Source organism: Arvicola amphibius, chromosome 2, assembly GCF_903992535.2.
Source record: "Arvicola amphibius chromosome 2, mArvAmp1.2, whole genome shotgun sequence".
NCBI lineage: Eukaryota > Metazoa > Chordata > Mammalia > Rodentia > Cricetidae > Arvicola > Arvicola amphibius.
The window spans coordinates 107,928,226-107,955,723 of NC_052048.2; the positions used below are offsets into that span (position 1 = coordinate 107,928,226).

At 36.4% G+C, this 27,498-nt stretch overlaps 1 protein-coding gene and 1 pseudogene across 1 annotated transcript; one reads left to right on the top strand and one right to left on the bottom strand.

Moving 5' to 3' along the window:
• Positions 1-255: 255 nt before the first annotated feature.
• On the bottom strand, positions 256-22,958 carry LOC119807289 (vomeronasal type-2 receptor 116-like). Its single transcript, XM_038319345.1, has 6 exons — positions 22,744-22,958; positions 18,635-18,926; positions 17,484-18,290; positions 16,616-16,843; positions 13,305-13,428; positions 256-1,175 (listed from the first exon to the last, which is right to left on the bottom strand). The coding sequence occupies exons 1-6, from the start codon at positions 22,956-22,958 to the stop codon at positions 256-258; spliced, it is 2,586 nt and encodes an 861-aa protein (XP_038175273.1).
• Positions 22,959-25,274: 2,316 nt separating this feature from the next.
• LOC119807614 lies at positions 25,275-25,988 on the top strand (annotated as a pseudogene).
• Positions 25,989-27,498: the final 1,510 nt, after the last annotated feature.

Below are 27,498 nucleotides of genomic sequence, written 5' to 3' on the forward strand. Positions count from 1 at the left end.
AGTTTCCAAAAGATTTATTATACATGCTTATTTCTTTCCAGATGTGGTCATGCATTAATTCAGCCTCAGAAAATTCATTCCTTCCTTTCACCTTGTGGTTCTAGGATATCAAGCTCAGAAGGGTAAGTTTGGTGGGAAGAATTTGTACTCATGGAGCTTAGTTTAGAACACCATATTAAATTTTAAATGTTACTTCTAGAATGGCAGAGAACTACCACAATTCAGTATAATTCTAGAAACATATAGACTCAGTTTTCAGCAAATTTTGCTCCTACAATGTATTTTGTCCCTGATGTGATGAAGTGAGTTCCTATCTGGCCTGAACAAAATAATATAGCACTTAGGGGCAAAGATTAGGCAAAGAATGCCTGCACTAGAAGCCAAGATAGAAAAGACTTCCATAGACACCATAACCTTCCCCTTGGTGCTGTGGTAGACAGGGAGGAAAGTGACCCACACACTGCAGAAAACAAGCATGCTGATAGACAGAAACTTGGCTTCATTAAATGTGTCAGGCAGGTTCCTGCACAAGAAAGCCATGAGGTAACTACCAAAGGCCAGGACTCCCAGGTATACTAGACTGCAGTAGAAGGCAACAGCTGAGCCCTTGTTACATAGAATAATGATGTGTCCATGTTCAGAATGAGCATCTATGTCAATAAATGGAGGAAATGTTCCCAGCCATATTCCAGAGAGAAGTACTTGCATTAGGGTGCAAACTGGAATGATGAAGTTAGGGGCCTGCAATATCAATAGCCATCTTGTCCTTCTCCCTGGAGCAGTAATCTGGAAGGCCATAACTACAGTGATGGTTCTGGCCAACACAGTGGAGAGAACCACAGTAAAAAGAAGTCCAAATAAGCTCTGCTGCAGGATACAGGTTACAGTGTTGGGAAGGCCAATGAAGAGCAAGGGGCAGAGGAAACAGAGCATAAGAGTGATGAGCAGGATGTAACTGAGAAATCTATTATTGGCCCTGACAATTGGCGTGTCTCTGTGGCTTACAAAGACCCCGATAACAACAGCTGTGAGTGCAGAGAATACCAGTGAGATGACAGTGAGTCCCTTCCCCAAGGGATCATCATAATTCAGAAAGGTCACAGTTTTCTGGAGGCACTGTGTCTTCTCTGCATTTGCATAGTGAGTTTCTGGACACTTCACACATTGACCCATACCTGGCAGAAACAGAGTTGATCATGAATGTATGGTCAAGTTTTCTCTTTACCCTAACACATTTCAAAGTACCATCTCATTGAATTGTTATCACAACCATGTTCCTTGTTATTTAGTCAAAAATAAGTGAGTACTCGGAGATGAATAATCCCACAAGTTAGAATTTCTACTTTCAAAAAATTCCAAGACCAATAGCAACTTGGTTGATGAAGGAAATCCTTCACATTACAGTGCAAAGGAGAAATAGTGAAGAACTAGAGCTGAGTCCATGCTGGTGTGATATTTCCTGATTAGCCTCTACTGTCTTGCTGAACCTGCTTTGATATACAGCTCAGAATCACCATTCCAGGTATGGCTCCACACACAGTTGTTTCTCCCAGCCCATAGAAACCTCTAATCAAGAATATATTCAAGAGGCTTGGCTACAGGCCTGCCATTAGATGCATTTTATTAACTGTGATACCTTCTTATCCCATAAATTGAGCTTTTGCCAAGTCAATAAAGAAAATGGCCAAGACACTACATTTCTTGAGCCCATTTCTTTCAGCTGTATATTAAACTATTACAAATTTTCCTCTGTTTTTACTGAAGAGTTTTATTTTTATTTTGTCACATTGTTAAAAGTGACATATTAATCATGAGAATACAAAATCACACTTCAAAAACAAATTCACTCCTTATATTATTTCTCAAAAATAATTCTTAATTTCTGATAGATCAGTTTTAAGAATAGTGATGTACTTTAAATTTTATTAATTATGGTGGTCACAACCATAACACACACACACACACACTTTTATTTATAAATTTGTCTTGGTTTGATCATTTATTTTCATCTGGATCTTGAAACAACTTGAATATCATTAAATATGTGTTCAAAACTTTTTATTATCTTTATCTCCTTCCCCTTTTGTATTTTATAACAGGGAGGTCTCACATATGCAATTGTCAGCAAAAAATAATCAGGACTTGATTCCCCCCTTCTGGGTTCTAAGATCAAATTTGGGTTGGTTGGTAGTTTTTAAGCCTCTTGACATGTTGAGACAATTTCATGGATATTAAATTACTAATGTTTTGAAAACCATTTGGAGTAAAATATCTATTTAGCAGTTCAATTTAGATTTAATTGTTCTTCCTAGAACAGATTTTTAAAGGCTCTCTGAATAAATATTTGTTATTTAAACTCAGAAGAAATGACATATCCACTTATTGTTACTTAAAGCCACACAACATGCATGATAAAATTGTCAATATTTCTGTTATCTTTTTCAACATGTGTTTTCAGGTTTTTTTTTTTTAACTTTTGTTCAGAAAATAAAAAGAGAGTTGGAGAGAGGACCCAGTGGATATGAGTATTTGTTGCTCTTCTACAGAACATGAGTTTGAATCCCAGCACTCCTGTCCCAAGTGATACAGTGCTATCTTCTAGCCTCCAGGAATATCAGGCATACATGCAAAATACACAGATCTCAAGCATCTGTGCACATGTTGGATCTTGCTTATCTTTTCTTATACTGTCCTGTCACATTAGTTTGGTGGAGAAGCTTTGTTAACCAATTATCTTCAAGAGGTGTGACCAAGTTAGAGTGTGGCTTTCTGGGACCTGGAGAAAAATGGGTGCATGGCCCAGGTACTCTCACTCTTTTTCCCTCACAACACAGCTGAGCTTGAACTTCTTATTCCTGTTTCATGAGTTTTCCCATTATAATAAATAAAAATGTATTTTTTTTTTTTTACATTTTAGCTAGCCTGGTTATTTCCTGAATTGAGCTAACTTCTACAGTTGGCTCCCAAATCATGGGGCTTGGCTCTCCAGTGGCTCTAGCCAGCCGCCCTCAGGTCCCACTACCGCACAATGGCTCTGAGTAGGTGCTAGATGTGGTCCTCTGTATTTTCTCATTAAATGTCTCAACTGGCTTCTGGGTCCAGTTTTTTTTCTGTGCCACAGAAATTCAGGCAGGATGCGGGCTTTTCTAGGCTTCCCTAGGTCCCTCTGTTCGGCATTGCTACCTTACTGTTCTTTGTGCTTGTGTGGCTGCTGACTAATCAGGTACCTCCATGGAGCCACAGTCTGTGATTTACACTAAATAACTGTTTTTAATCTGAATATATATTTCAGAGTTTAGTGCTAAAATCAGATTCAAACTGGGCATGTGGCTACAAGAGCACCGCAACACCTACTGGCATGTAATGGTTATTTTACCTACTCCATCTCAAACTCAACCACAAGTAATATTTCTAATTTAAAATATAAATTATAAATTTATGATTTGAAAGGGCAAGATGACAGATAATTTAACAATATAGGACTGAAGGGGCATGGTTGATTGGCAGTTATGATTAACCAGACTAGCTTTAATATATAATATTCAGCTTTAATAAAGGAAAGAACAGGGAACTTAGAAATCCAAGGTTCCAGTGAGGAGTGCAGGAAAACAAAGAGCAGGCCGGCTGCAGGACCACAAGATTTTATAAGTAAATATTAGCCTAAGGGGGACACGCCTTACAAACAAGATGATTGGCTGGGCTTCCCCTTCCTAGGACTTCAATAGGTTTTTTCTTATACCATGATCGATGTTATACAAGGTGTATATGATTTCCCTTCTATATCCCTCTATTTGATTCTGGGGATTCGCTTTGTCCTTCATATTTTCTCCTTAAAAACAAGGTTTGATAATAGGGCCAAGAATGGGGAACTTTTAGAAATGATACAGTCTTTACAGACTATTAATGACCAACTAAAAGAGAAATTCAGCACTCTGGAGAAGAATACAACCAATTTGACAAACAAAATCCAGTCAAACAAGGCACTTTTAGAAATGATACATTCCTTGCAGACCGATAATCATCAACTAAAAGGGAAATGCAGCACTCTGGAGAAGAATACAACCAATTTGACAAACAAAACCCAGTCAATGACAGAGAGTGCTGAGACATTATCTGAGAGAATTAGTACCATTGAATGTATTAATTGGACTCTGTCAAAGGGTTATGATAGATTGACTGATAGAATGTTTCTCCAGAAAGGTAATATGCACACTATAAAAATTATGCCCAAGGATGAGACATTATCTTTACTGAACAGAATTCACACCTTGGAATCCTCAATTAGGGCATTAGAACAGAACACTGGACAGGAGATCCAGACTTTAGAAAAGGCCGTGGTAAAAAGATTTGAAAAGATTGAGAAATTTATTGAATTTGACAACCAGGGACAAAAGGAACAAAGACAAAATGTAGCCTCATCAGTATGCACCAATCTCTGGGATAACTTACCCAGAGTTCTACCTGCCTTTCTGGTAATATCAGAAAGAGCATCTGGCACCCAATACCCTAAGGTAGTCAAAGAATACACATGGGAGCCCATATATATGACTGATTTAAGGAAAATTAAACAAGCAATTGTATCTTATGGAATACATTTGTCATTTTTTAGGGAAATGGTCAAAATGTGGGCTTCAAACAACAAAGCAATGACACAAAACTGGATTCAGTTAATCTTGGCTGTCCTAGAAAATGCACCTCAGTTGCTTTGGAAGTGTTATTGGAGAGAAGAAGTGAAAGTTTTAGAGTAATCATTCCCAGTTACTGTGGAGAATGTGTCTCTCCAGGAAAATTAAAAAAACCAGTGCTTACTATAAAAAAACCATAATGGTTATAACCCCAGTAACACAGACACTAAGAGAAACAATTGATAAATGGGACCTCCTGAAACTGAAAAGCTTCTGACAAGCAAAGGACATGGTCAACAAGACAAAACAAAAGCCTACAAAATTGGAAAAGCTCTTCACCAACCTCACATCAGAGAGGGGTCTGATCTCCAAAATATACAAAGAACTCAAAAAATTGGTCATCAAATAATCCAGTAAAAAATGGAGTACAGACTTAAACAGAGAACTCTCAACAGAGGACTCTAAAATGGCTAAAAGATACTTAAGGATATGCTCAACATCCTTAGCTATCAGAAATGCAAATCAAAACAACTCTGAGATTCCATCTTACACCTATAAAGAATGGTCAAAATCAAAAACACTGATGGCATCTTATGCTGGAGAGGTTGTGGGGTAAAGGGAACACTCCTGCATTGCTGTTGTAGTGCAAGCTGATACAGCACCCTAGCATGTCAGTGTGTTGATTTCTCAGAAAGTTAGGAAACAACCTTCCTCATACATAGTAATACCACATTTGGGTATATATCCAAAGGATATCCAATTGTGCCACAAGGACACGTGCTCAACTATGCTCATTGCAGCATTGCTTGACATAGCCAGAACCTGGAAACAACCTCGAACGGAGAATGGATAAGGAAAATGTGGTACATTTACACAATGGAATACTACACAGCAGAAAAAAAGACGTTTTGAATTTTGCAGGCAAACAAATGGAGCTAGAAAACATCATTTTGAGTGAGGTAACCTAGACCCAGAAAGACAAGTATCACATGTATTCACTCAAAAGTGGTTTTAAAACATATAGCAAAGAAAGCCAGCCTACAAATCACAATCCCAGACAACCAAGGCAACAATGAGGATCCTAGGAGAGACATACATCGATCTAATCTACATGGGAAGTAGAAAAAGATAAGATCTCCTGAGTAAACTGGGAGCATGGGGACTTGGTAGGAGAGGGTTGCAGGAGAGGGGAGAGTCAGGGAGGGGAGCAGAGAAAAATGTAGAGTTCAGTAAAAATCAATAAAATTAAAAAAATACTTGTCTGGATTATGGAATAGATGTGGAGGATAAACCAAACACTCCAGTAGGATATAAAAAAAATGTATATTCTGGTAGACTTCTATAAATGATCAAAGAACAAAGCTAATAGTATATAAATGGCATTTTTATTGAAGGCTTACCAGACATGGGTGAAGATGTAAGCATCATTACCTCCAAATCTTGACATCCAAATTGGCCTTTACAAGAGTAAATGTTTTTACTTTGCAAATGTTCAGTTCTTAAGACTTGGAACTTTATCTCAAGTGAAACAAAGCACGAGATGGGTCGAATGTAGAGAGCCAGAAGGACAGAGAAGAAGGCTGAGGCCATAGGTAGCTTTTATTGCAAGGAATTTGTGGGGTTATGACCTTTTACAGCAATGGAATACCCAGATTAACATTCTTGCAGACCCAAAAACTTATGCTTCTGAGAAAAATATTAGAAAATATTATAGACAAAGGTCACAGCCATTTGGGCTGTACAAGAACACAAAGCAATTGACAAACCTTCAGAGGCACTAACAGCCCTGCCTTTAAAATGGTTAACTGAAAAACCAGTATGGGTTAAGCAGTGGCCTCTAGCTGAGGAAAAGTTGCAGGCTTTAGAACAGCTGGTACAACAGCAACTAGATGCTCACCATATTGAAGAATCTACCAGCCCTTAAAATTCTCCTGTATTTGTTGTTAAAAAGGAAATCTGGAAAATGGAGAATGGTGACAGACCTTAGAGCTATCAACAAGGTAATTAAACCTATGGACCCTCTACAATCTGGATTTCCTTTGCATTCTCTGTAACCAAAAGGGTGGCCTCTCATAGTTATTGATTTAAAGGGTTGTTTCTTCACTATACTTTTACAAGAAAAGTATAAAGATTTGCCTTCACAGTGCCTACTTATAATAATTCTCAATAAGTCCACAGGGAATGCTCAGTAGCCTTACCCTGTGCCAATACTTTGTAAGCCAGCCATTGGAAGTAATACATAAGGAATTTCCTAAGTCTATAATCTACCATTACTTGGATGACATTTTGTTATCTGATTCAAATGCAGATACTTTAGAAAAATGTTTGAAGAAATAAAGAAATACACCTAAATGGGTATTACAAATTGTTCCTGAAAAGATTCAAAGAGGATATTCTGTTAATTACCTAGGCTACAGAATTGGTTTGCAGAAATTTAGAACACAAACGGCACAAATTAAGAGACTCTAGTTGCAGACTCTTAATGCCTTTCAAAGATTGTTAGTAGGCATTTCCAGTCTATGACTGGCTGTTGGGATAACACCTGATCTAATAATTCATTTAAACAAAACTTTAGATGGAGACAAAAACTTAAATAGTCCCCGAGAATTAACAGCTGAAGTGGAAAAGGAATTGATGGTTGATGAGTTGAAATTACAGGAGGCACATGTGGATAGGGTGAAGACAAATCTTAATTGTATTCTAGTCACATTGCCTTCCAGAATTTCTCCCACAGGAATTTTAATGCAGAGGGATGATATTATCTTAGAATGGACCTTTTTTTTTTAACCACACAAACCAATAAAACCTTATGTGGGAAAAGTCTCTCAATTAGTTATGAAAGGTAAATTAAGACTTTATCATTTAGCAAGTATAGACCCAGCAGAGAATATAGTGCCTTTTACTGCTGATGAAATAAAAAAGTAATAGAAAAACAATGAACCATGGCAAAGAGCTTGTACTATTTTTGGAGAAATTAATAGCAATAATTCCAAAAGTGATAGACTTTACCTTATAAAGAGAATTTCTTGGATTCTTACCGGAATTGTACATGATGCTCCAATTACTGGAGCCTGTACATTTTATACTGATGCTAATAAATCATGAAAGGCAGGTTACAAATCAGAAAAATTAAGTAAGGTGGAACAAAGCCCTTATAATTTTGTCCAGAAGGCAGAATTACATGCTATTCTTATGGTATTAAGGGATTTTAAAGAACCTCTAAATATGGTTACTGATTCATTATGCAGAAAGAATTATCTTGCTGATTGAAACCACTGAATTTATGCCAGATGATACAGAATTGACTTCATTATTCATTCAGGTGCAAGACATAATCATGAGTAGGCTTTGTCCTATATACATAACAGAATCAAGTCCCATATGGGTCTGCCAGGTCCTCTATCACAAGGTAATGTAGAAATTAATAAATTATTGATTGGAAGTATATTGCAGGCCTCAGAATGTCATTAAAATGTCATTAAATATACGTCAACAGCAAAGGTTTAAAGAAAGACTTTCTTATTATATGGCAACAAGCTAAGGAGATTATAAAGAGATGTCCTACTTGCCCTTTCTATAACCAAACACCATTGACTGTAGGGAGTAACACAAAGGATGCTCAAAGGAATGAGATCTGGCATGTGGTTTGTTCCATGGAATTTGGAAAATTAACATATGTGGACCACACCATAAACACTTATTCAGGTTTTCAATGGGCAACTGCTTTGAGCTCAGAAAAGGCTGCCTCAGTAATCATGCATTTATTAGAAGTTATGGCCATCATGGGAATTCCTACACAAATAAAGACAGAAAATGGTCCATCATATGTATCTAAGAAAATCAAATGTTTTTTTGATTATTATAATATGAAGCATATTACAGGTATATCACATAATCCTACAGGCCAGGCAGTTATAGAAAGTTCAAATTGAACTATAAAGGATATGCTAAACAACCAGAAAGTGATGAAAAATATGCCAAGAAATAGATTGCATAATGCTTTATTAACCTTGACTTTTTTAATGCTAATGAGAAAGGAACAACGACAACATAGAGATATTGGATAATGGAAAAGAAAACTTTTGAATATAATCAACCTGTAAATTTCAAGGATGTGTTGACCTCACAATGGAAACTAGGAGATATGTTACATTGGGGAAGGGGTTTTGCTCTTGTTTCCACAGGAGAAGAAAAACTATGGATACCATTGAAATTAATAAAGATTCCCTTTGAAAACGGAAACCTCTTGAAAAAGAGAAATGACAGCTCATCTACAATGTTGACAACTATACAGGTGGTAAGGAGACCGTATAGGGTTGGGACAGGGTCATGCTCTTGTGTTTACAGGAAAATATACATCTTAAAAAATTCAAGAGACCCTGGATGTTTGGATGCTGACAGAAGGAAAAATAACTATTCAATAAGGTTCATCAAGAAAACGGAATATAGGGCTGGAGAGATGGCTCAGCGTTTAAGAGCATTGCCTGCTCTTCCAAAGGTCCTGAGTTCAATTCCTGGCAACCACATGGTGGCTCACAACCATCATGTAATGAGGTCTGGTGCCCTCTTCTGGCCTGCAGGCATACACACAGACAGAATATTGTATACATAATAAATAAATAAATACATTTTTTTAAAAAAGAAAAAGGAATATAACTTATGAGGACAGGTAATCAGAACATATACATTTAAATATATATTTATGAATATATAGAACTGGTTTTGGAGTTGGACAATGCCTCTGTTCTTCTCTAAATCCAAGCATGTTGTTAAAAGGAACATGCAGAGTTTCTGTCTCATGTCAGGAGCCATATGGTATGGGACAGATGAAAGACTTTAGCAAAAATATTACTTTCTCCATGCCTATTTTTTCTATATCTTATTCTTCATTGAATGTATGTCTATATGAATAATGTTTAAGTTTTCCAAAATGAACAATAGAGTTTTTTATAGATCTTTTTTCTGCAGTAATCTTTGAAGTTTCCAGGAAGAAGATGGGGCCCAACAGCAACAACTCCACCTGGTTGAGATTACATCATAATGCTGATAAAACTGATTTTTTGGGGTATCAGATGTTGAATGGTGCACCTTCTTATGAGATTCTGGCCAGAACTTCAAATAAGAACTTTGGAAAAGTCTCTATTAACTGCTCAGAAATTGTTTGCAACTATATTAGACAGTAATCTTGAAACTTAACCATTGCTTTACTTTTGCATAAATAATGTCATGAACATGACATTGCCCCATGACAACAGGAAGCAATTCTAGAGGATAGTATCCTCTCTCCCAAAAAAGTTTGTCCTTAGGATTGGGAACACTATTTAGGGGTTGTTGATTATTACTTGTATAAGGTAGAAGGTTGGGGTGGAAACTGTTTAGGTTCAGAGATTTTAAAAAAGGGAGATAATAATGGTTTGTAATAGAGTGAATATTTGTGAGCTATTATTTATGGATAATTTACATTGGTATAGTTTTTGTATATTGATAAAAGTTCAAATTACATTTGTTATTTCTGTTTATAATATTTGTACTCTTATGCAAAATTATTGTCAGATTGATGTTTCTACCTCTGTTTAATACATTTCATGTATTGATACAACTTTTAGGATATAGTTTTGTATTGCATTATATATTATTCTTACCTCTGATTAAGATACTTATACAATGTTTACATTTTGAGATCATTGTCCTGATTTGCTGCACATTTGTTTACAGATTATTTAATATTCTGACATAAAGTCTTAGTCTTTAAGTTACACAGGTATTGAATATTATAGTTCAATAGTTGTTCATGGTTGTTATACATATAGTCAGATCAATTAGGTTTTTGAGATACATAGAAATTGTTTTCTGCCTAGATAGCGAATCTTCAACCACTTTAAGGATCTGTAGAACATGACATTTAAATAACTTGCAGTTCTGTTGACATGATACATGATTTCTTCTATTCCCAAGAGACTGTTGAGCATCGGAGTTTGTTTTCTTCTTGTCACAATTGCCTTTGGACAAGGAACTGTCCATGCTTCAACCACTTACAAAGAACATGATATACAGACTGGATAAACAGGACACAAGGAAAAGAACTGCCAAACCTTGCCAAGAGAGGTTAAGATGGTTCTGAAGAATTCCCTACTCTGAAAATGGTCTGTCACTTATGCTAGGCCTTAGCCAAAGTTGGTTGCTTCAATGTTGCAAATGAGAATTTGGGTGATTGCTCAGGTAGCAAATGGTCTTTGTAATGTACTACTTGCTTTGGAAGCTGCTTGTTTGCATTTCCTACTACTGAAGTAATATTATCTCCCTTCTCATGCCTTTGAAGGGGCTGAAGATTAGATAGTCATAGTTACCTTCCTCTTAGGACTTAACAAAGCTTATTTCTGATACAAGACTTAGATACTTTGGAATAGAGTGTTTATTAAAACATTTGTCATGTGTTCTTTACTTAATATTGTTTATGTTGGTTGTAATTTTATTCTTGATATCTGTGCCCATTGTATATAGTTTTGTATTGGGTTTGGATCACTCTTGTTTAGACAAAAGGGGGAGGTGATGGGAAGCTTTTTTAACCAATGATCTTTAAGAGGTGGGACCAAGTTAGGGTGTGGCTTTTTGGGACCCCGAGAAAAATGGGCACACAGCCCAGGTGCTTTCTCTCTGTGGTTCCCTCATAGCACAGCTGAGCTTAGACTTCTCATTCCTGTTTGGTAAGTTTTCCCCTTGTAATAAATAAAAATATAATTGTTTTACCTTTTAGCTAGCTGGGTTATTTCCCTAATCTAACTAAATTCTGTACTAGTTGACATTCTAGTTGACATTCTGTCGAGATTTTTTTCCCCAAACTAATGTAAAACTCTCATGTGACCACATTCTGCTCCATGTTTATTTTATTTTTGTTGCTGGGTTATTTTAGCTTCCAATGAATCATATGAAGAATACCAACTCTTATTCACTACTGGCTATTACATGTAAGACACAAAATCTACTTTCTATATTATTAGGATTTTGTATTAAAATAAATGTTAAGCATGTTCCCCTTTATTTGATATGTACTCTTTATAATTTTGGAGTGTTTGACACATGTGCAGCTGCCTTTCTTTATTAAATAAGTAAAAACTGAGATTTTTATATAATTAAGCACTTCTTCATTCCCTGCGATCCCTCCAAATGTAAACATCCCAGGAGAGTGTAAAAGTTCCTGTGTAACCATGTAAACTGTGGACGAGGCATATGCTGGGCTACTTCTACAGGCACATCAAACATAAAAATAAATTTTCTTTGACTTCAGTATTTATAGAGCCACTATAAACAAGTTAACAGTTAAGCAGTATCTATGTTCAGTTTCAAAAAGAATGTAAGTTTACATTTTATTTTTATTTTAAAATTGATTTTTATTGTGAAATCATGGAAATTCATAGATATAAAAGAAAAGTTATTCATCGTATTTCATAAATGTGGTATTTCTAATCTTCTGTAATGATTAAACATGAATATTATATTATGAAAAACACCAAAGGAATTAACAAATAGCCACCACCTATTTCACATGCATGAAAACGATTTCATTGTGCAGTATATCAGTGCTTACTCTCAAATAATCTGATTGCATTTATGTTGTAATTTTTTTATGTTTTCTCAACTTATTTAATCACAATTTCCCGTTTTTTTACTCAAAATTGCACCAAAATAGTTGCTGCTCACTTAGGTGTCCTGGGGTATTGACAAAAGGGTGTACAGCAGAGCATGGAATATTCACTCCAGAAATATTGAATGGGTGATCCTAAGCCAGCTATTTTCATCTCAAATTGCTATCAAAAGACTGTGGTCAATACTTAGCATTTTCTTCAAAATAATAGTTCTAATGAGAATTTTAATGCACTATTGACATTTGGGAATTGATGGGTTATCGAATAATATATATTTTAGTCTCTGAAAACATCATGAATGTTGCTACAGCTATAATAAAAATTTTATATATAAAATAATTATAGCCTCAACTTCATTAGTAGATGTGCAAATATTGAATTTTAAAATAATTAAGTCACAATGGAAAAATGTGAATAAGTTTATGAACTACTATGCTAAATATGATTCTGTTTTCCATTGTATCCCACAAATATCTTACTATCTTTGTCTTTGGACTGTTCACAATACCTTACGTTCTGAGTAACATAAGGATTCATATACTTACATAGTATTTGAAAAAGCTTGACAATAAAATTTTCTTATTAAGGTAATTTAAAAATGTATGTAAGCAGTACAGCAAAAGATGCTACTGGGGAACTGAAACAAACCTTCCTGATCTCCTGTATTAATCAAGGCTGTAAGGAAACTATGATTGTAAGGCTGAAAACATACAATTTTTGGATGAGTCATAACTGTGATTGAAATTTGATTTGGAGAAATGAAAACTTGATACTCTAAATACTGTCAATTAAGTCCCCTGGTGAAATGGAACATTAATCTCTACTTGCAGAAAGTTGGTTCTTGAGGCAACAGTACCTGCAATGAGTCAACAAAACAAATCAAGCCTGTGTGTTACTCAAGAGGAAATAAATGTGAAAGAATTCAATTGTTAATTTAAGGTAAATAAATGGCCATGTTGAAACTTTTTTCCTTTAGCTTAGATTTTCAGAATACTATGGAAAGGACAGAAAGTCCCCTGAAGGACTGGGCATTTACCTGTCTCATTGGAAACCTCATTCTCTGGGCAAGGAGTGCAGTCAAAGCAACAAGAAAGCTTGCCCTGCTTGATGGCTTTCCTGAATCCGGGACTGCAGCTCTCACTGCATACAGACTGAGGAATCTAAAGAAAGTTTAATATAAGACACAAAACATATAGCTCTTTATCACAGTCTAAGTAAATATGGTTAGAATATAGAACTTTTGTCAATTAAAATTTGTATTTATAAATGTAGGAATTTGCTGTGCTACTCCAGGTTTCTATGTAACATGACATACAAAGATCATTCTTTCCTAAGCTATTTCCTTAGACTATAAAGCTCTTTATGATCTGTGGACATTTTGGAAGATAGGACCATGAAGGGGTATAAGTTAGGTCACTGGGGAAAAGTCTGTGGAAGGCATGTTGGAAATCCAGATTGGTCCAGTTTATATCATTCTGGCTGGATAAATAAGGATGTTTTTCTTCTATTGTGACTGTGGTCTCTTCTGTCAGCTCAGTATGAATTAGTGCCAAAATAAGAACAAATTCTTAGACATTTCTGAGAACAGTTTCCTACATTATATTAGTGGAGTTTTAATCACTTTCCTCAAATGGGTGCTATCATTTTGGGCAATTGAACAAAAATGGAAAGGTTGGTAGTAACAGCCATCACTCTCTCATTGCTGCTTTGGGATGAAATCTGTCCAGTTTCCTCCAATCAGTGCTGTCATGTTTTCCTACCATGATGGACTCTACCCGCAGACTGCGATGTTAAAAAAAAAACTACAAAAAACACCTTCTTGTCTCATGTTAATTTAATCACCTACATTTTCCAAAAAGACAGATAAGTAAAATATGGACACCCTACAGGACATTTGTTCAACTATATTCATAGCAGCATTATTTGTAATAGCCATAACTTGGAAACAACCTACATACCCCTCAACCAAAGAATGGATAAATAAAATGTGGTGCATTTACAAAATGGAGCACTACTCAGAAGTAAAAATCAATGACATCTTGAAATTTGCATGCAAATGGATGGAACTAGAAAAAAAAAACTAGAAAAAAACTTCCTGAGTGAGGTTATCCAGACCCAGAAAGAAGAACATGGTATGAACATGTAGGAAGTTCTTCTGTTCATGTGTTGTTTTCATTGGTTAATGGATAAAGAAACTGCTTTGCGCCTGATAGGGCAGAACTTAGGTAGGCAGAGAAAACAGAACTGAATGCTGGGAAGAAGGGCAGAGTAAGAGACTCCATGAATCTTCTGCCTGAGATGGACCCTGGTTAGAATCTTGCCAGTAAGCCGCAATCATGTGGCAATACACAGATTAATAGAAATGGGTTAAATTAAGATGTAAGAATTAGCCAATAAGAAACTAGAGCTAATGGGCCAAGCAGTGTTTTAACTAACAAAGGTTCTGTGTGGTTATTTCAGGTGTAAGCTAGCCAGGCAGCTGGGAAAAGCAAGTGGGCCCTCTCCTTACAATGGTACTCACTAGTAAGTGGATGATAGCTATAAACCAAAGGATAATGAGCCTACATTCCATGACCTTTGAGAAGCTAGCAAGTAACAAGAGCTCTAAGAGAAACATTTATAGATCTGCCTAGAAAGGTGAAATATATAAGATCTCCTGAGAAAATTGGGAACATGGGGATAGGGGGAGTAGAGAGGGCTGAAGGAAAGGAGGAGGGGAGAAGTGGAGGGGAAGGAGAACATGAAGGAACTGGGCAGTCGAGATGGGGGAAGGCCAGATATGAGAGTTACAAAAGAGATGTCTTGATTTAGGGAGCCATTATGAAACTGGCAAGAAACCTGTCAGTAGAGAATTTCACAGGATTCCACAAAGATGACCCCAGCTAAGACCCTAAGCAACAGTGGAGAGGGTGCCTGATCTGGCCTTGCCCTGTAGTCAGATTGATGACTCTCTTAAATGTCACCATAAAACCTTCATTCAGAATCTAATGGAAGCAGATACAGAGATTCACAGCAGAGCACTGGGCTGAGCTTCCAAAGTCCAGTTGAAGAGTGGGAAGAGTGAGAATATGAACAAAGAGGTCAAGACCATGAGGGGATGCCCACTGAAACAGCTTACCTGAGCTAATAGGAGCTCACCAACTCTGGCCTGACAGTGAGGGAACCAGCATAGCACCAAACAAGGCCCTATGAATGTGGGTGACAGTTGTATGGCTAGGGCAGATTGTGGGGCACTGCCAGTGAGATCAGAATTTATCCCTATTGCTTGTACCAGCTTTTTGGAACCCATTCTCTTTGAAGGAATGCCTTGTTCATCCTACATGTAGTGGTGAGGGCCTCAGTCCTGCCTCAAAGTAATGTGTTTGATTTTATTGATTCCCCATGTGAAGCCTTACCCTTTTTGAGGAGTGGATGGGTTGTCGGGGGGAGGAAGGTGTAGGGAGAGGAAGGAGAGAGGGAGTAGGAACTGGGATTGATATGTAAAATGAGAAGAGATAGTTTTTTAAAATAAAAAAGGTATATCTAAATGTATGTAATTTTATCTTTTAAATGAAAATTCATAGATATTGAATAAAAGTTTATGTATGTAAAAAATGGGCACCCTTTCACTTTGTTGTTCTGTTTGCCTACACTTAAAAGCAAAATGCCACCCAAGGATTGACTGTAACACTCTAAGTTAGGTGTCTTATTTACAGTTTACATAACTGTGATGAAACAGCATTCCTATAGCAAATTGTGGACAGAAAGGCTTATTTCATCTTTCACTTATACACTACCAGTTATCATCAATGAAATTAAGGACAGGAGTTAAAAGCAAAAAAATGGAGATAGGAATTGAAATGAAGACAATGTAGGATTTCTGTTTAATTTCTGGTCGGCTAAACACGAGTTTCTTAGCTGCATTTCTTAAACAACTAAGAACTACCTACCACCACCACTCTCATTTTTATGGCTCCTCCCACATCAATCCTTTAGCAAGGTAATGCTTGAGAGGTTTGCATTTTGGCCAGTATTTTGGAATTATTTCCTCAACTGAGATTCCTCTTCATAGGTAACTCTAATTTATGTCAAGTTGAGAACAATTAACTAAAACCCTGAAAGTCAAAATAGGCATCCTGTCAGCTGTTGTGTGACTATGATGTCACAAACTACTAAATCATATCTTGTTTTTAAATGTCAAAATATATGGGAAAATACATTCACTAGAGTGAGCAAAGAGTAATTTTTTTACATTGAGAATTGTGGGTATATTGATAAGGCCCAAGTTAGCAAGCAAGTCATCAGACCCAGAAACATTGTTTTGTTATTAACATACATTAGAAGCATTTTAAAAAGACCCATACCCACCTCTGAAAATACTGTGGGCCATTGAATCATATGCTCAGTTATTGACAATTGTTGCCCCTGTGGAGCTCTTGGAGAAAATGTACCCACTTTCACCTGTAGTGAAAGACCTGTTGGGAAGTTCCAAAGGTTGTTAATATCATACTCTGCATCTGACTTCTTTTTCTCATCCAGAACCACAAGGTCTCCTACAGGATTTTTCACTTGAATCTTCTTCAGAAAAGGGTGAAGCTGAAAGAGATGTGAAATCCTGTCATAAAACTGGTATCACAGATGTGTAATAGAACTACAAATACTAAGTTGCTTCCTGATTGTGATGTAAGACGGTAATATTGTTTTAGAGAAAGTATCCACAACATTGAACAAAGGAAAGCCTAGGAGGAATTAGCTACCACTGAGTTTCTAAAGTGTCATTTTTCTATAAAATGTGTTAACCCAAGCATTACCATCTATAATCCTTCATTACTTAAGGAGTATACAGCAAACCAATCTCAAGTTCTATACAAATTAGCTACCTCCTTGAATTTTCCAAATTTCTCAGATCTGCAGTTAGGGCCTGAAGTCACTTGAGTTTGTTGGACAATCAGGAATATTTAGGCTGTATTATCACATTGAGTTATTAGTAAGAGAAGATATTGATGCTGTTTCTACCAAAAGGAGTATTATTCTCTTAAATAAAAACTTGAGCAGTGTTACCCCCACTCATTGTGTACACTGACATGGGGGTGCACTGATATCTAATCCCCAAAATATTTAAAATCAACTCTAGTATAATTAAAGAAAAACGGGAATCTATAATGAATAGATCAACAGCATTTACAGCATCTGGTGTCCTGTTTCTGATGGTGCAAAGCAATGAAAGGGACATTACCTGCCAAGAGAATGACAGAGTTATATCTTTATTTGCCTCTGTTTGATCTTGAACTTGACTGAGAATCATCTCATGGAGACTGTGGGCCACTGCATACACAGCATTGTACACATTGTAACTCTCTTCAGTCATGGTCATGTCAAAAATGTTCCCTGGCAACAATCCCAAAGAGGCATTGGGCAGACAGTTTTCAAAGATTTGACAATTAGAATGCAAAAGTGAGCAATTGAAATAAAGGTTCCAAAGGACATGAAGGTAAATGTCTTCTGGGTATTTTACAGGGGTGGCTTCCTGCATAAATTTTGTAAAACCCCAAATCTCCCCATGATGGGGTGAAAAGATGAGGCTCCCATGGAATGAATCTAACATGGTATATTCATGAAACCTGTTACCACACCATTTTGAGTTCATGACCCACACAAACCTAGATATTAATTTTCCCCATTTGTTTATTATTACAGTTAAAAAAGAAGTACTGTCTCCATAAATTACAATCACATTTGCTGATGATTCCAGAATACGCCACTTAGAATACACAGGATTATAATATACTGATTCCCCTACAAATGACACTGTTTCCACAAAAGCTATGCAGACCCCATTCCGGTCCAGTTCTCTCCTTAAGTCTGATAGAATCTGTGCACCTCTGTGATCACTTGAGATGAGCACTCCAACCCAGTTCCAGCTGAAATGAAGCATCAAAGATGCAATGCCATGCGTTAGAGCTGTATCCTTTGGAGCCACCTGATACAGAGATGAAAACTGGCTTCTTTCAGTCAGAACAGGATCAAAAGGCCCAAAAGTAAGCTGAAAGGAATACAGTATTTTTACTAGTAGAACCAGCATTGCCATGAAGAACAATCTTTGTCTTGGCCAATAGATTGACATGGCAGGATGAACATCTGCTCAACAGTTTTTAAAGTCATGTATCACTCTATGAAGTTCCCAGAGAGTTACTGGAAGGTTTCAGTGTTTCAATCTACCCTCTTCACTGGTCATCTACTTTCCCACATTTTAAAGTAGAAAACATGGTTGTGTCTTCATCTGTATCTCTAGGTTTTCTTTTATAGTAATTAAAATCTCTCACTAGTATTTTGCACAGAGTTAAAATGTGTGAAAAGAGATCTGTCGGCTGTGTCACTCCCACTCACCTGAGGAAATTTGTAAAGATGCAACACTGTCCCAATGATTTCAGATGTTTTCCATCTTGTTCCTGTAAGTAAGGCAGCTGGTTTTCTCTCTTTTCTACAGTTGTAATTAGGGATGAAGATGCTCAAACCTGTGAGCCAATAAAACACACTCTCTAGAATATTCCTTTCATCAGGTAGAAGATTATACACCTCAATTCCCAGAGAGGTGTTTGGTAAAAGATGGGAGCTCCTGTTGATTTCCTCGATGGCAAATAACATGGCCAAAATAAGCTGATAGTTTTGCTCAATCAGCCTGCATAGAAGTTACAGCATTCAGGTGAGAACTCACAACAATCAAATGAACAAATTTAAATGCTAACATTTCTACAGTTTGAAAGCTTGAATTTTGTTAGAACACATCATAATTTTACATCTGTTAATGAATGGTTTTGATTAAAATTGTGTGATATGACCTTCTCTAAAACTATGAAATGCAATTGTTTCCCTATTAAGCCACAAGGCTCCTGAGACAGATTGTTATGAATGAACCACCCTCAGTAAGTTAAATTATTTGTGGCAATAGTTGGATGTTTAACAGTTATGTATTTATCATAGATTGCTTGTTGTCTATGCTGTGTATCCGTGTTTCTATCTCTGATATCTGTTTGGATACACATCTCTTGTGGGGAAAACTTTTCAATGATTGTGCATGAAATGCAGATGATAACTTCTCTGACTGTATTTGTTTTTCAGTCCATGTTAGATTATGTGTCTTACTTGTTGCTACTTGACATGCCAATGGAGCTTCTGGGAAATTTGCATCTCCCTGATAGAGAACTTCCAATGCAACTATACACTACCATGCCCACTGTGATGTGGGTTCTCTGGATCCAAAGCCAATTTCCTCACAGGTTTTGTCACCACTTTACATGCTCTGGCATCCCATTATTGTTACGATATAATGCCTTGTAGTGAAGAAGATAGTATACTTTGGAGGGTTAAAAATACATCTACAAGGAGGCAAATAATTAAATTTCAACATGCAATGTATATAAAACAAGGCTTCAGTATTGTCTATTTTTTAAATTGTTCTGTGCTGGGCAACCCAAAATGATTGTTTTTATTAAGACACCTTAGTTGCTTAACAAAATGCAAAATTTTTTTTTCATGTTGGAAATGTCCATTGGCAAAGAGATTAATTTATTCAACTTTATGTTAATAGAAAACAGACAAATTTCTCAGTGCCAAATGGTGCATCTGGATCTTCCTATTTGGTTCCTAAACCTTTTAAATGCAGGACAGAGCTTTTTAAGATTGAACCATTCATAAAGGCATTCTAAATGTTCTTCCTTATCCTCACAGATAAGCGTAGTTCTCACCACGCACTAGAGAAAATACTCAGCACAACAAAAGAGAACTAAAAAGTAACAGCAGTTGTCAAGGCAGCGTGACCTATACTCAGGCGTGCCCAGGATAACTGATGAATCTACCACAATTCTCTTGCAAATAAGCTTAGGAAGCATTGTGGAAGATGGACAGAAGACTCTGAGAGTCATGTGACATGGAAATATCTGACATTATTTACCTTAGAAGTAACAGAAAAGGTACACACATGATACCCTAACAATATGGCTGCCTATAAAAGAACTCAAATACGACATTGTCCTAAAGGGAAGTATTCTCATGATGAGCCACTCTTAGATATAGGACAGCAGGCAACTAATTCCTGTTGAGAACAGGATAAAATAATCATTTTATGGATGAGCACCTAATCAATTACTTAACCCCAAATACTCAGTCCCCAAACCATAGGCATACAAGCAACATTAAAGGGACTTAACGGGTAATAGTTACATAGTTGCTTATATGTTATATAGGTAGCAGTAATAACTATAGAAAAGGCGCCCATAAATCTGACTGGATTAATATGGGTATATGAGAATGTATAAAAGGATACAACAATGGAGACTTTAGGTGAGGAAAGCAATGAGTTAAGTGATATTACCTGATGACAATAATAAAAATATTTTTTTTAACATGTGCAATTATGTTTGAGGATTTTGTCAATGTGAAAGCTTAAAATTCAATGTAAATAGATTTAAAAGTGGAAAATATGACTGTTCAGAAAAAATCAATCTAATACAGAATCTAAAGCTCAATCCACAGGAAAAGAAGGTAAACTGAAACTATCCTCTGTGTTTCTATATGTTTCCTCTATGACAGCATTTCGTTGACAATCTGAGAAGGCATAGCACAGTATCAGAGTAACAGTCTATATAAACATGAAGCAAGCTACTGTGCTATTATGAATTAATTTACAGTAATCAGAAAGTAAATGCTTCTACTTTATAATTCATATTTGTTGAATTGTAATTTGTCATCTCTGAAGAATGACAATAGGAAAATAAAGTTGAATTACAACCTGATAAATACAAACATCATTATTGTGAGTGATAATGCCAGTCTCACAGTCCATGATCTCTTTTATAATTGTAGTTACAATTACATCTGTGCACATTGAACCAAAATGTGAGAAAGTGGATTGATGACTATCAGTCAAAAGAGTCAGATTTCAAAATGACTATGCACTCCCTAACAGTAATATAAAGGATTTATTCAGAAGCATGAATGAAGCTTTGTATACTTTGATGTATATCTCTTCATATACCCTATCTTGTATAAACATAGATATTTTGAAAATGTGTTACATAAGGCAAATATATTTATCATGCACAGGAAATCAAAACATCCTATCTTAGAATACTATTTCTTTATCTCATGACATGTTATATCACCTGACACGTTATATCCTGCTCATATTTGACATGTTGAACACTTAGAAATCTGTTTTACTGCAGTGTGTTCTCTGTAGGAAGATTGTTATTGCTTTACTGTGTGGAGGGGCAGTACATAGCAGTGCCTGAGATGTTGAAATTGACAGCAGAAGAAAAGAAGATTTAAATGGATCATCATCTCTCATAGAGGTCAATATGAAATATTTTGCCTAGTTGTAAAATTTTGGATTTCTCTAATCATTTCTTTGTGTTTCAATGTTGGACAAAATGTGAAAGGATATACTCACTGCCTTACAATGTTTTACATCTGAATTGTTTCCATTCTCTGCTGTCTTGACTTGATGCTTCATCACAATACCAAGGTGCTAGCAACATATTGTAGTGTCGCATACACCAGAATCCACCCAACACTTTCAGCATTCTCTATCACCTGACCAAAGGTAAACCTTGATTATGTATTATTATTTACTGATGTTGAGTTCAGAGTTGAGTACCTGCTTTATTTCTCCATTTCAGATCTTTCTTTTATGTATTCCCTACAGTGATAGAACTATCTGAGTGATACCTAATATGCCTTAATTCCTTTAAAAAGAACTGCACATGGTTATTTCTCTGTAAATACTCCAAGTTACCTGAAGCATACTAAACACACTATCTAGATATCTGCCCAAAAATTTGAGTGTCTAAGGAAGAGCCCTTAGTGGACACGATCTCACTGAATCTCTCTGTGTGAATACATAAATAAAAATTAAGCAAAGATAAAATGGAAAAATATGCGTCAAATAGGTAAATGGTCAAAAAATGCCTGAGAATCTAAAATGTGGGGGATGTTTATATTCAATATTCTGAGAAATGTTAAAGATATAAAATAGTAGGTGAGAGACTTAAACTTTTAATCTGGGAATTCCTGTCAGAAGTAACTGACACAGGCAAATCCTATATAGAACACGAGGAGGGATTTCAAAGTCACTGCTTTCAAAGGATTTATCTCTTCTAACAGAAAGACTTTTGAAATTCCACAATTCCCTGAAGTGCTGTGCCAAACTGCTGTCAACCACCCTTCTACTGCAGAGCTAGAAATGAATGTTCTCAGAGTCTGAGGAATTAATGGAAGCACAAGATATATCCACAGATTGTAAGTTTTTAAAAAAAAACCCACTGAAATCAAATCTGTTTCTTCCCACTGTCACTGGGAAAACAAAATTAAATAGAGGATCTGGGAAGGACAGATAGTGAACCTCATTATCGAAAATACAAGCAGTAAAACTGTTCAAAGCCACACATATCCTAGGACACATGAATCTTAAAAAAGTGTGAATCAATATATGCACTTACAATTCCAGATATTCTCCATCCAAAGGTCTTTTTTCCCAGTCTATTTTTGCCCTTTTTGGGAAATAAAAATAAATAGAGAAAAATGCACCAATGTCCATAGAACTATTATTGTGGAATCGGTATTTTTTTTCTGCTAGGCAGGAAGAGGTTATAGTTGTACAGATGAGAGTTGGTATCTGCAGAAAGCAGGAGATAATAATCCAAGATACCAGCATATTAATAGATGTATCTGCCAAGATGCAAGTCTTGGGGATCTGGGATGCACAGTGTGTCACCTGTATATACACACAGTTCAACTGCTTGTGTACATGTATGTTTGTAATTTTGTTGATGACTGAATTTGTCACTCTAATCAGCCTGAGATATTTCCAAGGATCCTTTTCACTATCACTTGAGAGTTCTGTGATTCTTTTTCCTTCAGGCCATGCATCTGAGGCACCATACTCAGTGAAAAACAAGTAATTGTATTACGTAACATATTCATTTCCAGCCACAATAACAAGTATTTCCTCCAAGATTTCATACTTCCTGGGTTGGGTTCTTCTGTGTATTTTACCACAAGGGTTTACTAAGGAAGAGTTCATGTGAGAGCCCTTGAGGATAATGTAAACATATTACATCAGAGCAAGACATGTTTGGTAAAAAAAAAAATGAGCAGGCAAGAGAAGTCTCACCTTAGCAATTGTTAAGTTAAATTAAAGGGGGGGCCCATAGTCCCCAAACTTAATACTTCTGATCTTATGTTTGCATTTTATTTTCCTATTGATCTAAGGATTCAGAGAGCATTCTGTCTATGATGCATGCATATCTACTTATCAATATTATGTCCATCCTCTGCTCCAGATAGTTTGTGCCTCATCCCTGGGAAACCAACTATGCTGTTGAATTTGTCACGACAGATCAGTTACTTAATCTCATTGTAGGAATCAAGTTCCTGGTTGCACCTTAGCTTTGATCTTGTATACTATCGTTCTCTATTTTTATCCATGCTGGAACACTGAATCGATAAGTGTTCAGTGTCCTCCTTACGGTCTTTGTCACTACTCTTTGCCCTTTTATAACGGTGTCAGAGAAAACCGCCATTTCCCCAAAGAACATAAAAGCTGCTGAGAATCTCTGTATTCCTACCACGAAATTACTGAATAAATATTTCACAAGCAGGGAATATTTGCTAGCACATAAGACAATTTTAGGGTTGTGAAAATTCTTTGTACTCTAGTGTAGACATGGTTTGCATTTTCATGTTAATTTCCCCACCATGAAAGTTTTATAAATAAAATGTGAATCAATATATAGACAATGAGTTTCTTCTCATAATGATAAAGGATTTATGGTATATTGTACCTCATCCCCCTCAAATGGAAGTTATCAATACAGAGGATATAGAAAGAGGTCTGTTTATATGGACAAGTTGTCAATAGCAGTGGTTTCTCTTCATATTTACTTCTGGCAGGGATATAAGAACATCATTCTCGTAGTTCAGAATCACCTTTATTGTCATCATGAATGCTCCAATATCATGCTAATAGTGAATATTCTCAATGTATGTATTCTAAAGGAAATTTGAGCAGCTTCTGTAAAGCAAAGGACACTGTCACTAAGACACAAAGGCAGCCTACTGACTGGGAAAAGATCTTCACCAACCCTGCAACTGACAAAAGTCTGATCTCTAAATTATATAAGGAGCTCAAGAGACTAGACTTCAAAATGCTAATTAACCCATTTAAAAAATGGGGCTCTGAACTGAACAGAGAATTCTCAACAGAAGAAGTCCAAATGGCCAAAAGACACTTAAGGTCATGCTCAACCCCCTTAGCTAGCAGGGAAATGCAAATCAAAACAACTTTGAGATACCATCTTACACCTGTCAGATTGGCTAAAATCAAAAACACCATTGATAACCTTTGCTGGAGAGGTTGTGGGGTAAGGGGTACACTCATCCATTGCTGGTGGGAATGCAAACTTGTGCAATCACTTTGGAAAGCATTGTGGCAGTTTCTCAGGAAATTCGGGATCAACCTACCCCAGGACCCAGCAATTCCACTCTTGGGAATTTACCCAAGAGATGCCCAATCATACTACAAAAGCATTTGCTCAACTATGTTCATAGCAGCATTATTTGTAATAGCCAGAACCTGGAAACAACCTAGATGCCCTTCAGTGGAAGAATGGATGAAGAAACTGTGGAATATATACATATTAGAGTACTACTCAGTGGTAAAAAATAATGACATCTTGAATTTTGGATGCAAATGGATGGAAATAGAAAACACTATTCTGAGTGAGGTAACCCAGACCCAAAAAGATGAACATGGGATGTACTCACTCATAATTGGTTTTTAGCCATAAATAAAGGACATCGAGCCTATAATTTGTGATCCTTGAGAAGACAATAAGAAGGTGAAACCAAAGAAAAACATAGTCATCCTCCTGGATATTGGAAGAAGTATCTATTTTAAAGTGATAAGTAGATATTATAGAAAATACTTTTGCTCTTTTCAATCTCAGCGCAGCCATGGCTCGGTGGTCCCAAGAAACACCTGAAGCTTGTAGCAGCTCCAAAACTTTGGATGCTGGATAAACTAACTGGCGTGTTTGCACCTTGTCCATCCACTGGCCCTCACAAGCTGAGGGAATGTCTGCCTCTGCTTAAGTAGGCCCTGACTAGAGATGAAGTGAAAAATATATGTATGCAGCGCTTCATTAAGATTGATGGCAAAGTCAGGACTGATATAACCTACCCTGCTGGGTTTATGGATGTCATCAGCATTGACAAGACTGGAGAGAACTTCCATCTGATCTATGACACCAAGGGTCACTTTGCCATTCATGGTATTACACATGAGAAGGCCAAGTACAAGTTGTGCAAAGTGAGAAAGATCTTTGTGGGAACAAAAGGAATCCCACATCGGATCCCCTCATCAAGGTGAATGACACCATTCAGATTGATTTGGATACAGGCAAAATAACCAGTTTCATCAAGTTTGACACTGGTAACCTAAGTATGGTGACTGGGGGTGCTAACATGGGAAGAATTGGTGTGATCACCAACAGAGAGAGACATCCAAGCTCTTTTGGTGTGGTCCATGTGAAAGATGCCAATGGCAACAGCTTTGCTACCCGGCTTTCCAACATTTTTGTTACTGGCAAGGGCAACAAACCATGGATTACTCTTCCCCGAGGAAAAGGAATCCACCTCACAATTGAGAGACAAGAGACTAGCAGCCAAACAGAGCAGTGGGTGAAATGGTCTCTAAGACACATGCTGGAGACATATTTGTACTCTTGCTAACAAGCCTTTCTAAGCAACATGCTAGATTAAACAGCATGCTGAAAACCTAAAAAGAAAAAATTTTCCATATTTTCTAAAAAACATGCTTTCCATACCAATGTAAAATATATAAATCAAGTAGTTGCTATTTTGGTTTAATAGCAGATTCAATATACTACCTTTCTATTCTATTCTGTAACCCCCTTTTCTTTTCACAGTATACTCAATAATCTATCTTTACATCCTATCATATCTATATCCCCTTTTTTATCTTTTCAGAGTAGATTCAATAATCTACCCTTATATCATATCTATATTCCCCCTTTTGCATTTTAGAATGAGATCCCTGAACCTATTCTCCTTTGTTCGAGTTTTTTCCTGACTATTCCCAATAATAACTTGAATCCAATCTCCCTAAATTATGTCAAATATCTATAACCTATTGAATGACCAATAACCACACACCCCACCTCTTGGGAATGTGAGTGTCATATTCTTGTTACTTTCTGTTCTTTGGGGGTGGAGACATCTTTACGGTATCCTGAAAATAAAAATTGGGGTGAATTATCAAGTCACGGGAGAGGTAGCTGTATCATTTGTTGTCTAGTCTGATCTCTGCATAATGGGAAAGTGCAGAGCTTGACCCAATGGCTAGAGTAATCTGTAAAGCTGGATCCTCTCAGCTAGCTACCTTGAAATTGTCCTGCACAGTTTATAGTCTAAAACTGATCTTTACATGGTGTTTTTCAGCTTAGTTGTGTTATCATTGTCCTGGATAGTCCTGGTGGAATCATCATTGTGGGGCCCCATCCTCATTTTGGAAACTTCAAAGGTCGCTGTTAGGTGAGGCTATGGTACACTGCAGAAAATTTAAACATTCTAAATTTCATGTGCAGCAGATATCAGATTGGTTAAAGGATCAATATTTGTTATGTACATCTAGAGTGTAGAAACTTAATTCCTTGTTACCTGATAGAGACTCGAACCTGAAATCATTTACAGGAAGTCAGATGAATGTTTTTTTCTAGAATGAGTTAGTACTCTATATAGTCATTAATATTATGACAAACAGTTTAAAATATATATACACCAATCTTAAAAATTTTGAGATAATATTTATATCTGAAGAAAAGTCTCAAAGAATCAAAATAAAATCAGAGAATTATGACATCAGTGGAAATACAATAGTTCCTAAATTTTGGGTTTTCTTCTATCCCATATCAGGTGACTCCTCTGACATGAGGCATATATTTTGGATTTTACTTTAACAAACATGCTTGGGTTTAGAGAAGGAGTGAGACACAATCCAATTCCAAAAACAGCTTTGATTTTTAATTATACCGGCACTACAAAAAAGACCATTTGCATTATAGATCTATAGAGAATAGCAAAAACAAACATTTGGGAAGGTTTTTCAAGTTTTATTCTTAGAGGATTAATATACAAATAAGTCAATTTATTCTTTTCATGGGACATTATCTTTA

What these genes read in the sequence shown, in the direction of transcription:
- LOC119807289 (XM_038319345.1), bottom strand. Translation starts at nt 22,958, where the DNA reads ATGCTGGTATCTTGGATTATTATCTCCTGCTTTCTGCAGATACCAACT. An exon ending in CTCTGTCATTCTCTTGGCAG is followed by an intron (nt 16,844 to 17,483) that starts GTAATGTCCCTT and finishes CATCTCTTTCAG; the next exon opens with CTTCACCCTTTTCTGAAGAA. An exon ending in TGAGGTTTCCAATGAGACAG is followed by an intron (nt 1,176 to 13,304) that starts GTAAATGCCCAG and finishes TGTTTCTGCCAG; the next exon opens with GTATGGGTCAATGTGTGAAG.